Source organism: Erinaceus europaeus, chromosome 11 (genome assembly GCF_950295315.1).
Source record: "Erinaceus europaeus chromosome 11, mEriEur2.1, whole genome shotgun sequence".
NCBI classification, from domain to species: domain Eukaryota; kingdom Metazoa; phylum Chordata; class Mammalia; order Eulipotyphla; family Erinaceidae; genus Erinaceus; species Erinaceus europaeus.
This window is the reverse complement of record NC_080172.1, coordinates 26,251,620-26,264,874: the sequence shown is the minus strand read 5'-3', so window position 1 is coordinate 26,264,874 and position 13,255 is coordinate 26,251,620. Positions and strand designations below refer to the sequence as shown.

The 13,255-nt window shown below is 38.3% G+C and overlaps 1 protein-coding gene across 7 annotated transcripts in view; it reads right to left on the bottom strand.

Annotated features, from left to right (window-relative positions):
* The window catches only part of PAM (peptidylglycine alpha-amidating monooxygenase), a 359,693-nt gene that overhangs the window by 142,431 nt on the left and 204,007 nt on the right, over positions 1–13,255 (bottom strand). For all 7 annotated transcript variants that reach the window (XM_060201208.1, XM_007526805.3, XM_007526804.3 and 4 more), the window contains exon 4: positions 5,498–5,555. In XM_060201208.1, coding sequence (XP_060057191.1) covers positions 5,498–5,555 — 58 coding nt within the window. The remainder of the gene's footprint in view (positions 1–5,497; positions 5,556–13,255) is intronic.

Sequence of the window (13,255 nt, the reverse complement as noted above, 5' to 3'; positions counted from 1 at the left end):
AAAATGACAGTCAAATTTCTTGGCTGAATGGACTGCTGTCAGAACCAATTCCTCTGAGTGTCTGTAAAACATCTTTTAGATAGCATCACAGTTCGGTGGTCAAAAGTAGATTCTACCATATCTTTTTTCCCCCCTCTACGTTTACTGTAGGGGCTTGGTGCTTACTATGAATCCATTGCTCCTGTATGATTTTTTTTTCTTTCTATTTTATTGGATAGGGTGGAGAGGAACTGAGAGGGGGAAGGAGAGAGGGAGAGAGAGAGAGACACCTGCAGACCTGCTTCACCACTGGTGAAGTGACCTCCCTGCAGGTGGGCAGCCAGGGACTTGAACAGGTATCCTTGTGTGGGTCCTTGCCCTTCATACTATGTGCGCTTAGCCCAGTGTACCACCAGCCCCTAATTCTATCATATCGTCACCCATTCCAAACATACAATTAACTAGTAAAACAACAAAAACAATGTAACACAGAGAGTAACTACTTTAATAAGGATATAAAAATTATACTTATCCACATCACACTTCTCCAATAATCTATTTTAATGGATAAACATGAAATATGCTATGCTCATATGCACATGCAGGTCTCATGACTGTTGTGATGATGTGTGTCTCCTCAAAAGTTAGAAATATTTATCTAAATTGAGTTATCTGGTCACATACACCAACCAAAATTATGAATTATTCAGATGCAACTTGAGGTTTTTAAACAATCAAGAAAATTTGCTAGGCAAGAGGAGATAGCACAATGGTTATGTAAGGAGACCTTCAGGCTTGAGGCTCTAATGTCCCAGGTTCAATCTCTAGCACCACCATAAGCCAGAGCTAAGCAATGCTTTGATCTCTCTCTCTCCATATCTCCATATATAAATATATATACTCTATCTCTATATATAGACTCTCTCTCTCTCTCTCTTTCTCTCTCTCTCTCTCTCTCTCTCTCTATATATATATATATATATATATATATATATCTTTAGAAAGAGAATTTGTTGTAGTCCTGGTAAGCAACCTGAATTCTACTCTGCCTTTGTGATTTTCTTCAGAAACCTAAAAAAGAAAAAAAAAAATAATAATAATAGAGTTGTTTTCATATGTTGTAACATTTGAATGCTTGCCTTGAGAATTCTGCCAGGCTGTGATTCCCTCAGTCTGTATCATACCTCATATAACATCCTACTGTGGAACCCAGTATAGGCACATGAAAGAATTTTTGAAGTTTTCTGAATTTATAAATGTGTTTTTTTCCCACAAAATTATTCTCCTTTTTAGTCAAATAAGAGTATAATTTAAGGCAGAAAATTTATACTACTATTTGTTATCTTGCCTTAGAAAGTGGCCAACAGACAAAACTTTCTTTTTGCCTCTAGAGTTATTGCTAGGGCTCTGTGCCTGCACTATAAATCCACTGCTCCTGGAGGCCATTTTTTCCCATTTTTGTTGCCTTTGATGTTATTATTGTTATTGCTGCTGTTGTTGTTGTATAACACAGGGAGAAATCAAGAGATAAGGGGAAGACAGAGGGGGAGAGAAATATAGATACCTGCAGACCTGCTTCACCTTTTGTAAAGCGATCCCCCTGCAGATGGGGAGATAGGGGCTCCAATTAGGATCCTTACACTGGTCCTTGAGCTTTGTGCTAATGTGTGCTTAATCCCCATGTCCACTCAAGTATTAAACAATTATTGTATCCTTATAAAATCCTGTAATACAAATCCTAATAACTTTCAAAAGTTCAAAGGTACAAATAATGAAAGTATAGAAACATAAGCATCTTAAGAGTAAACACAGTATTGTATGTCTTTATATGCCTTCATTTTCAGCCATAATCTAATGTTTTAATAAGATATCCCCAAGACCAAGAAGGTGAAACAACTCACAAAAAGACTAAAGCTTTATTCCTGAAAAAGTCTTGGTTACCTACCAGTGACACTCACTTTGGAATTCTGGAAAAGTTTCTCCTCTATGGGAGAGATCAACCTACTCTCAAATTACACATCCAAGTCTCTTTCTTTCTTTCTTTCTTCCTTTCTTTCTCTCCTTCCTTCCTTCCTTCCTTTTTTTTTTTTTTTTTTTTTTTACCAGAGCACTGCTCAGCTCTGGCTTATCATGGTCCAGGGGATTGAACCTGGGACTTGGGAGCCTTAGGCCTGAGAGTCTCTTTGCATAACCTTTATGCTATCTACTCTTGCCCCCAAGTCTTTTTCCTTCTGTAAATCTTCACAGGTATTACACTCTTGTTAGATGGCTTGATATTTTTTTTTTGTCTTTTAAAATATTTTGTTTTATTTTAATGAGAAAGAGTTGGGGGGGTATCAGAGTACTGCTCAGCTTTGGTTTATGGCGGTGCTTGGTTCTGAATCTGGGACCTGGAATCTCAGGCATGTGAGTCCTTTGCATAAACATTATGCTATCTCTTCAGGCATTTATTTATTTTTTAATCAACCCAAACTAACCTGGTTCTTTCCATTAGAGAGTGAAGGTAAGGAAATGAAATAATAACTGCATTTGATGTGAGAAAGAGACGATACTATTGTATATTTCAGCTCCATCTGTTCACTTACTAGCTTATTTCACTCTTCTCTCCATCACTGTCCCCCCACCTAATTTTGCTGATATAAATCGCATACAAGTAGGGCAACATGGAGATAGGAAAAAAATTGGGCATGTTTCTTAACCTCCCTGATTCTATGTTTTCTTTTCTGTAAAATGGCTTAAATATGCTTATCTCTCAGTACCTTGGGGTTTCTATATGGTGGTCATCGGCAAACAGTGGCTGGTGGTAGGCTAATGACTAACAATAACAATAAGAATTGCATACAACCTATACTGTCCTACCATCTGCTTTAATCACAGACACAGCACTAGAGAAAGATAGAAACAGGATGGGGGTATGCCAGTGCCCATAGCCAGCAGAGAAGCCATTTCAGAAGCCAGATCTTCTACCTTTTGTACCCTATAAAGAATTTTTGGTCCATACTCCCAGTGGGAGTAAATGTTACAGGAAGATGACCAGCTGGCTGACCTCCAATTCTGTCAGGATCCAGAGAAGAGGAAAAAAAAAAAGTGGGGGCAAAAAGGGGGGAAGAACACTCAGAAGTAGTAGGTATGACTTAGAAAGAAAGTGAAGGCAGGGCCATAAAAAGGGCAAATATATATAAATATAGATAGACAGTTATAGAAATAATAGTCAAACCATAGAAGTACTACAGTTTCCAGTAGAAAGAATAAGGGCACAGAAGTCTTGTGGTGGGAAAGGTGTAGGATTATACCTCTGTTATCTTATTGTTTTGCAAATCAATGATTAAATCACTAATAAACATTTTTTTAAAAATGAGACACAGGAGCCAGGCAGTGGTACATCTAATAGAGTGCACATATTACCATGTGTGACGATTTGGGGTCCCCACCTATGGGGGGGGAAGCTTTATGAGAAGTGAAGCATGGATACAGGTGTCTTTCTTTCTTTCTCCCTCTCTATTCTCCCTCCCTCTCAATTTCTCACTGTCTATCTAGTAAAATGGCTTCCTGGAAGGGTGAATTTGTCATACAGGCATCAAGTCCCAGTGATAACCCTGATGGTAATTTAAAAAAATTAAACAAAATATAAAGTAAATGACAGACACAGATGTTCATATCTGTTTCTCTAGCTATTAAGTAGGACTACCTCCAAACTTATTCTAAAAATTAGTGAGATAACATATATAGAATTTCCCTTATGAAATGAATTGAAACATAATTATTCTATTTATACAAATGTCCTGTGTGGTCTTCTCTTCAAAGCAAATGTGAAAGAGAAGAAGTCAAGTCTACCTTTCAACATGGACCAAAAAAAAAAATATATATATATATGGAAAGTTCACGAAGAAAGCAAACTTTCATTTTTATTTTATTTTTTTATTTTTGCCTCCACGGTTATCACTGGGGCACGGTGCCTACACTACGAATGCACCAGTCTCTGAGGCTATTTTTCCCATTTTGTGGCCCTTGTTGTTGTTCTTGCTGTTGAATAGGACAGAGAGAAATCGAGAGAGGATGGGGAAGATAGAGGGGGGAGAGAAAGACAGACACCTGCAGACCTGCCTCACTACTTGTGAAGTGACCCCCACCCCCGCAGGTGGGGAGCCGGGGGCTCGAACTGGGATCCTTATTCCGGTCCTTGCACTTAATCAGCTGCACTACCATATTTTATGAATAAATATTATGTTCTTCTGGAATGGCAAACTTGAAGACAATAAAATGAGGAAAGTTTACTATTAATATTTTAAGAACAAATTTATAATCTGAAATGACAGCCAATGTTACTCAAAGCATCATAATTAGGAAGTTAAATTATATTTCTGTCTTTATCAGAATTTACTGAGGAGTAATGCCCTTCCTAATTTTTTCTTTTTAGTTATGATAAAATACTATAGAATGAAACAATACTCAACTTCCCAAAGTCTGCCTTTCATTTTTAGGATTTACCATGATACAAATTTCGTCTAAAGAATATTGCTGTGGGTTATTTTTCCTATAGTATTGTCTTCAAAACATGGGAAAAAATAAGTGTGCACTGTCCTGAGTTTGCATGTTTATAATGTATATTCCCATGTGGAATACTTCATGAAAATTCATCCTCATATAGCCCCAGGGTTACTGTAGACATATTATAACTCACATGAAGTCATTGCAGACAATCCACTTGAAGATTAGATTCAGGGGACCAAAGAACAACTCTCATTATCATCAATTTTGCTCCCAAATGAACATTTCAAACCAGAAAAGTAAAGCAAGTGTGTATATTTGTGTGTATGGGGTGAGACACACATAGAAAACCGTGAATAATTTTCCTACTAAACCTCTTTCCTAAAAGTTAAAAGTCTGTCATAAGGGATGTTTAAATTAAAACAAACTAGATTAAAACAGATGGTGCTTTGCCATTTTTTTTTAAAAATCTGATTTAAAGGTTCAATTGGGGAAGGAGTTATTGTCTAAGAGGCCTCTTGTATTCTCATACAAATAACAGCCAAAGCTCCTCATGGTCTCACCCCTCCTTCTTTCCTTTACTCAGTCTTACTTTTCTTCCTTTCTATCCATCTGCCTGTCTGACAGGTAAAGTGTTACATTACCCAGTGTTGACTCCAAATGGGTCATTTATAGTATAAACCAAAAAGTAAATAAACCATCTGTTAAGTGGAACAGAATTCAGCTTCCAGCCACAGACAAAGAACCAATACTATACAAATGGGACCACATGGTATTGATGGTCATCTATATCTGCATACAACTCCTTAACTACTTTTACTCACGAGTCTCTCCAGATACAGTTTGCAGTCATGGCTCTCAGTACCTCTCTTTAGTTTATTTCTGCATTAGGCATGATAAATGAATTTTAGGAACTGACAGTATAGCTTAATATGCTCATAACCCTCAAAGTGAACCTTTCACTGACTTCAAATAGCTGTCTTTCCTTCAACAGCCTATCTGTCCCCCACAACATCCAGTTAATACTTACTCACAAAGGCTTCCTCATCCACTGGCAAACGCATTGACATGCAGAAGTACGTATCAGACTATTAAAGAAAGAAAGATACAAAATCCATGTTAAACTGATGATAGGATACGGAAATTAGTAACTATTAAGCGGATAGGCTCTATAACTGAAAAAGTTACTTGTCCAGTGAGGTAAAGTTGGATGTCAAATGTTGAGTGGCAGGGTGATAAAAAGACCAAGTCTAGAACTGTAGATGTTCTGGAAATTTGTTGAAAATTCTTTTGTAAGTAACTTCAAAATTCATTTACAAAATCAATTATTAAGTGTCATAATATTAACACTGCCACAGCTATAGCCAACATTTTAGTGCTTACACAGAAAGACAGGAACCATCTAATACATTTGACTTTAAAAGGATAGGAGTTGGTTTTGACCATCCTTGCTGTGTATATCATAAAATATTTAATTTCCAGAATCCTCTACAACTGTCCAAAATATTAGTTAGAGAAGTATAATGAATAAACGTTGCTCTTAAAATGTAGTAGTATAATTAGCATCTCAGTTATAATTTGTATGTAATATAATGAAGAAATCCACATTAACTCAATTATTCTTTCTTTTCCAGTTATTGGTATATTATCTAAATAGTCATTTCCCACTGTCTAATATAACAACATCAAGAAGTTTAGTGATGAGATTTTCAATTTAAGGAAATCTAGGCTTCTTTTGATCTATGTTTTCTATTTCCTTAATGAAGACTCACACGCAGTGAGTATGGAGTATTGTTGATAATATACCCCATATAAAGAGTGAATTTTTTAATAATTCAGATCCTATAGATTACTACCCCACAGTTCTGGAACAGAGAGACTCCACTAGCATGAACAGATATTTGAATTTCTCTTAAACTACTGGTTAAGCTGAAAAATGGTAGCATTTACACACTATTTTTACTTGTGTTGGGAAGCAAGAGGTCAACTTCATATCAAACAAGTTACTTTAAACTTTGAAAAAATTATAGAAATATAATTCAGTCTGTATTAATACATATACTATTTCTTTTCAGTTTAATTTTTTATTAGTGATTTAGTAATGATTGACAAGATTGTGGAATAAATGGGGTACAATTGCATACAATTCCCACCACCAGAATTCCATATCCCATCTCCTATATATTATTTCAATTGAGCAGACTGTTGGGGGCCAGGTGGTGGCACACCTGTTTGAGTGCCTATGCTACAACATGCAAGGACCCAGGTTTGAGCCCCCGGTCCCCACTTGCAGGGGGAAAACTTTGTGAGTGGTGAAGTAGGGCTGCAGGTGTCTCTCTCTGGCTCTCTATCACCCCTTACTCCCTCAATTTCTGGCTTTCTCTAGCCAGTAAATAAATAAAGATAATAAATTGAGCAAATGGTTTTATTTCTTTAGAGACTTTATAATTATTTGGATTCACCCTGATTTTGCTAAGAGGGTAATGTTGAAGATTGCCCTGCACCATTAATTTAAAATGATGGAGAGATAGTCAACTGGGGATCATGCCACCTTTGCCATGAGATAGCCCAGATTTGAGCCCCAGTTGCCATGGCACACAGGTACTATATATGTATGTGTGTGTGTGTATTTCTTTTTTTGTTTCTTGTAGATTTATTAATAATAGACAAGATAAGAAAACAACTTAACTCAGCAAACTTAGCCGCAAAAAAGCAAATGACCCCATCCAAAAATGGGCAGAGGAAATGAACAAAACATTCACCACAGAGGAGATCCAAAAGGCTAACAAACATATGAAAAACTGCTCTAGGTCACTGATTGTCAGAGAAATGCAAATTAAGACAACACTAAGATACCACCTCACTCCTGTAAGAATGGCATACATCAAAAAGGACAGCAGCAACAAATGCTGGAGAGGATGTGGGGACAGAGGAACCCTTTTACATTGCTGGTGGGAATGTAAATTGGTACAGCCTCTGTGGAGAGCAGTCTGGAAAACTCTCAGAAGGCTAGACATGGACCTTCCATATGACCCAATAATTCCTCTCCTGGGGTTATACCCCAAGGACTCCATAACACCCAACCAAAAAGAGGTGTGTACTCCTATGTTCATAGCAGCACAATTCATAATAGCTAAAACCTGGAAGCAACCCAGGTGCCCAACAACAGATGAGTGGCTGAGAAAGCTGTGGTATATATACACAATGGAATACTAGGCAGCTATCAAGAACAATGAACCCACCTTCTCTGACCCATCTTGGACAGAGCTAGAAGGAATTATGTTAAGTGAACTAAGTCAGAAAGTTAAAGATGAGTATGGGATGATCCCACTCATCAACAGAAGCTGACTTAGAAGATCTGAAAGGGAAACTAAAAGCAGGACCTGATCAAATTGTAAGTAGGGCACCAAAGTAAAAACCCAGTGGTGAGGGGTAGACATGTAGCTTCCTGGGCCAGTGGGGGGTGGGAGTGGGCGGGAGGGATGGGTCACGGTCCTTTGGTGATGGGAATGGTGTTTATGTACACTCCTAGCAAAATGTAGGCATATAAATCAGTAGTTAATTAATATGAGAGGGGGAAATCAATTGTATGTCTCAAAGGTTCTCAAAAGACAAACTGAATCTTTTTAATAGATAGGCTACGTATTTGATATGCGGACTCTCTCAAAAGCCTAGACCAAGTAGATTAGAAGCTTCCAATAGCACAGCTATATACAAGATACTGGGTACTGTACAGCAAACCATAACAAAGGGACTTTTCAAAGTTAACCCAATTAACAAATAATGTGATGATAATATTAACTATTGATTGTCTTTTTGAACCCTAAGACAGCAGGAACCTCACATCTTCACTATAGAGCCCCTACTTCCCCCAGTCCTGGCACCCTTGGATAGGGCTCACTTTCCCGTATGCATCTCCCAATCCATACCAAATAATATTGCATCCGCCGATCACAACCTAACCAAAGCAACGATTGCCATCTCAACATGCTTCACCTCAGAGTGTATCCAGAGACTTCACGTGTGGAATGACAACTCTTCAGCTTCATTACTTGGGTGAGACCTTTCCTTTAATAGTACACTCTAATTTCATCTCAGGTGGTTCACTTTCTAACAAAGTCCCATAACCTAGACATACACCAGTTTCTGTGAGAGAGAGCGTATGTGCACACGTATCCATAAACTACTGCAAAATATATACCTGAAAGCAGGATTACACTAGAGTTTGCAGTGAGTACCTCCCTAACACTTCCTCTCCACTATTCCAAGCTTGGGATCTATGATTGCTCAACAAATTGTTTGGCTTCATATGTTAACTCTGTTTTCAATCACCAGGTTCCAGATGCCACCAGGATGCTGGCTAGGCTTCCCTGGACTGAAGACCCCACCAATGTGTCCTGGAGCTCAGCTTCCCCAGAGACACACCTTACTAGGGAAAGAGAGAGGCAGACTGGGAGTATGGACCGACCAGTCAACGCCCATGTTCAGCGGGGAAGCAATTACAGAAGCCAGACCCTCTACCTTCTGCAACCCTCAACGACCCTGGGTCCATGCTCCCAGAGGGCTAGAGAATGGGAAGGCTATCATGGGAGAGGGTGGGTTATGGGGATTGGGTGGTGGGAATTGTGTGGAGCTGTACCCCTCCTACCTTATGCTTTTGTTCACTAATCCTTTCTTAAATAAAAAATTAAAAAAAAAAAAAAAAGAAAACAACTTAAATGTATTTCAGTCATGAAATGACAAAATACTGTTTCAAATGTATATATGCATAATGTCATATGTATATTATAATAACCTGGACATACACACACACACACGCACACGCACACGCACACGCACACACACAGCATGTGCATGTGCGAGAGAGAGAGAATGGAGTGTTTTCAACATGAGAGAGAAGACTTTGCCAGTTGTAAGTTGTAAATGATGAAACTCAAGTACATGGTATGAAATAAGGCAAACAGATAAATACTGTATGACATAATTTAAGTGTGGGATTTAAGAAAGATGTACTTGGGTTAAGGAGATATCATAGTGGCTATGCAAACAACTTCCATGTCTGAGCACTAACATAAGCCAAAGTTGAGCAGTGCTCTTGTTAAAAAAAAAAAAAAAAAATATATATATATATATATATATATATATATATATATACACACACACACACACACACATATATATTTCAATGCTGTGGTATCTTTCCTTTTTGCTGTCTCTCTTTTTTCTCTTTCTCTTCTTTGTTTTCTTTTTAATTTTATTTATTTTCCCTTTTGTTGCCCTTGTCTTTTTTTTATTGTTGTTGTAGTTATTATTATTGATGTTGTCATTGTTAGATAGGACAGAAAGAAATGGAGAGAGGAGGGGAAGACAGAGGAGGGGAGAAAGATAGAGACCTGCAGACCTGCTTCATGCCTGCAGGTAGGGAGCCAGGGGCTTGAACCGGGATCCTTACTCCGGTCCTTGCACTTTGAGCTATGTGTGCTAAACCCGCTGTGCTACCGCCCGACTCCCCTCTTCTTTCTTTTTAACTGAAACACTATTTAGCTTTGGGGGTGGGGGTGGGGGTGGTGGCGGTGGTGATCGAACTCGGAATATTGGAGCCTCAGGCATGAGAGTCTTTTTCCATAACCATTATGATATATCCACCCTTTCTGTCCTTTTCTGTCTCAAAAAAGGTGTCCCAGAGAAATGAACCCAGGTAATAAGTACTTTAGGACAAGAAGGTAACTAGTGTCTACTAATATAAATTCTGATGTTATGAATTTATATTAGTAGATACTCGTTATTGAATGCATTATGTACCAAGTAAGGCTCTCAATATTTTATGTGTATCATTTAGGAACTGAAACAATCTAGTACGGTAGGTAGATATTATTATGAACTTCAGCTTAAAAATAATATAAAAAGGCAGGTTGGGCAGCAGCGCAGCAGGTCAAGCGCACGTGGTGAAAAGCACAAGGACCAGAGTAAGGATCCCGGTAGGAGTCCCTGGCAGGGCTCCCCACCTACAAGGGAGTCGCTTCACAAGTGGTGAAGCAGGTCTGCAGGTGTCTATCTTTCTCTCCCCCTCTTTGTCTCCGCTCCTCTCTCCATCTCTCTGTCCTATTCAACAACGATGACACCAATAACAAGAATAACTACAACAGAAACAAAGAAGAGCAACAAAAGGGAAAATAAATAAATATTTATAAAAAATATAATATAAAAGATAGCATTTACTGAAAGCACAGTATATCAACATATTATATTGTATGAACAGTGGCAACATTCTTCTAAGCATTTTATATAAATTAACGGCTTTAATTCTCAGGGGACATTGCTACGACTTAGGTATTACATATAACTTTACAGATGAAGAAACTGAGGCAAATCAATTGAGCAGTTTTATCCTGTGATCTAGCCAAAATCTGTTCATTGGCAGATAGGCAACTGAACTTTCTCTTAAAACAGTTTTTAGAAAGTTACCATTCTGAATCTTTTCTCTGCCTCTCTGAGATGTAAATCTTCTACCATGCAGATTGTCTGCTCATATTCAAAGAGATAATTCTACTTTGGTTCTCATCCAATGGATACCATGTGCCAACTTACATCATTGCTGCTAGTCATAAAGATAAGAGTAGTTTGCTTTTCTTCTGGATAAGGTCCAATTAACAAAACCAGATGGCCTAGTCACATAGACCAACCTTTCTTATAATTCGCCAGTGTTTTTTTCCCTCAGCACCCTCTAGGTTTTAAGCTCTGCTTTTGGTTTCGGCAGAATTGAATTCTGTTCATATTGAATGTTCTTTCCTGTTACGATAGTTTTTACTGCAGAAAACCTGTCTTCATACATCATCTAGTATCCAGTTTATTTTGACACTAATGAACTGCAGTACTGCCATTCGAACATGGGAAGTCTGACAAATACATTACAGATCATTTGAAGTAATATAGAACTTTAAAACAAAAATAAATTTGAAGTAGCCACGCATATATTTATAACAAGAAAGAATCAAAAAGAAGCAATCCAATTTAAAACAACCAAGATTTTAAAATTTGAACTAATAGCATCAGTTTTATTTTGCTTTTGATAGTTTTAAAAGATTTTTTAATATTTATCTCCTTTCTGTTGCCCTTGTTGTTTTTATTGTTGTTGTAGTTATTATTGTTGTTGATGTCATCTTTGTTGGATAGGACAGGGAGAAATGGAGAGGGGAGGGGAAGACAGAGAGGGGGAGAGAAAGATAAACACCTGAAGACCTGCTTCACCACCTGTGAAGTGGCTCCCTCTGCAGGTGGGGAGCCAGGGGCTCGAACTGGGATCCTCACACCAGTCCTTGAGCTTTGCACCACATGCGCTTAACCCTCTGTGCTACCACCCAACTCCCTGTTTTTGATATTTTAAGTTTTTTATTTGTTCATTCACTCATTCATTCATTCATTCCAACCAGGATTATCACTGGGGCTTGCTGCCTATACAGCTCCTATTATTTTCCTGGGCACTTTTATATAGTGAGTGATAGAGAGGTCTAGAAATACAGACAAGCCCAGAGAAGGGAAGACAACTGCAGCATTGCCCCATTACTCACAAAGCATGAAGTTCTTCCCCTGCAGGTGGGGACCAGGAGCTTGAACTTGGGGCTTTGCACATGGTAATATGTGCCCTGTATCATGTGAGTCACTTCCTGGCTCCCTTATCTTTGATTTTATTATATAAACCACTTTAAGCTGTTTTTGGAATAGAAAAAATATGCACATAAGTAGATACATTTAAGTTCAGTAAGTTGGCTCTTTAGTCAAAACAAAAAAATAACACACCAACACACACCTAAGAACAATGAGAATTATTCAATTGGACTACATAAAACTGAAGGCTTTAGCATAGCAAAGGGTATCACTACCCAAACAGAAAGACACCCTGTAACATGGGAGACCTTTGCATAACTTACCTATAAAAAGGATTAATAACCAAAATACATAAAAATCTCAGCAAATTTATCACCAATAAAATAAGCAACCCCATTAGAAAATGGGGCAAGATATGGACAGAAGAGATCCAGATGGTAAACAGATATATGAGAAGGTGCTTGAAGCCAGTGATCATTAGAGAAATGCAAATAAAGACAACAATGAGATACCACTTTATCTCTGTGAGAATGCCATACAGAAAGGAAACAACAAATCTTGGAGAGGATATGGGGAAAAGAGACATCTGTGCGCTGCTGGTCCAACCACTGTGGAAAGCAGTCTGGCGATATCTCAGACAGTAGAAATGGACCAACCCTACAACCTAGCAATTCCTCTCCTGGGGATCTCCCCAAAGGAAACAAAAACACCTATCAAAAGAGAACTAAACACACCTATGTTTATAGCAGCACAATTTGTAATTGCTAGAACCTGGAAGCAACCATTTTGTCCAAAATCAGATGACTGGCTAAAAAGGTTGTGGTATGTATACAAGATGGACTATTGTTAAAAATGATGAAGTCTTCTCCTTTACAACATCTTGGATGGAGCTTGAGGATACTATGTTAAGTGAAATAAGCAAAAGGAGGAGGACATGATCTCACTTATAAGTGACATGATCTCACTTATAAGGACATGATCTCACTTATAAGGCCAGCTCCTCATGGGGTACGAGCGCTTCCACACTACGATCATCATCTCTGGCATTATGCTATTCCACTGCAGAATACTGTGCCCCAGTATGGTTCCGTAGCCCCCATGTCCACTTGGTCGATTCCAAATTATATTCCTCCATGAGGATAATTTCTGGAACCATCCGTTCCACCCCGGTTCCATGGCTGCC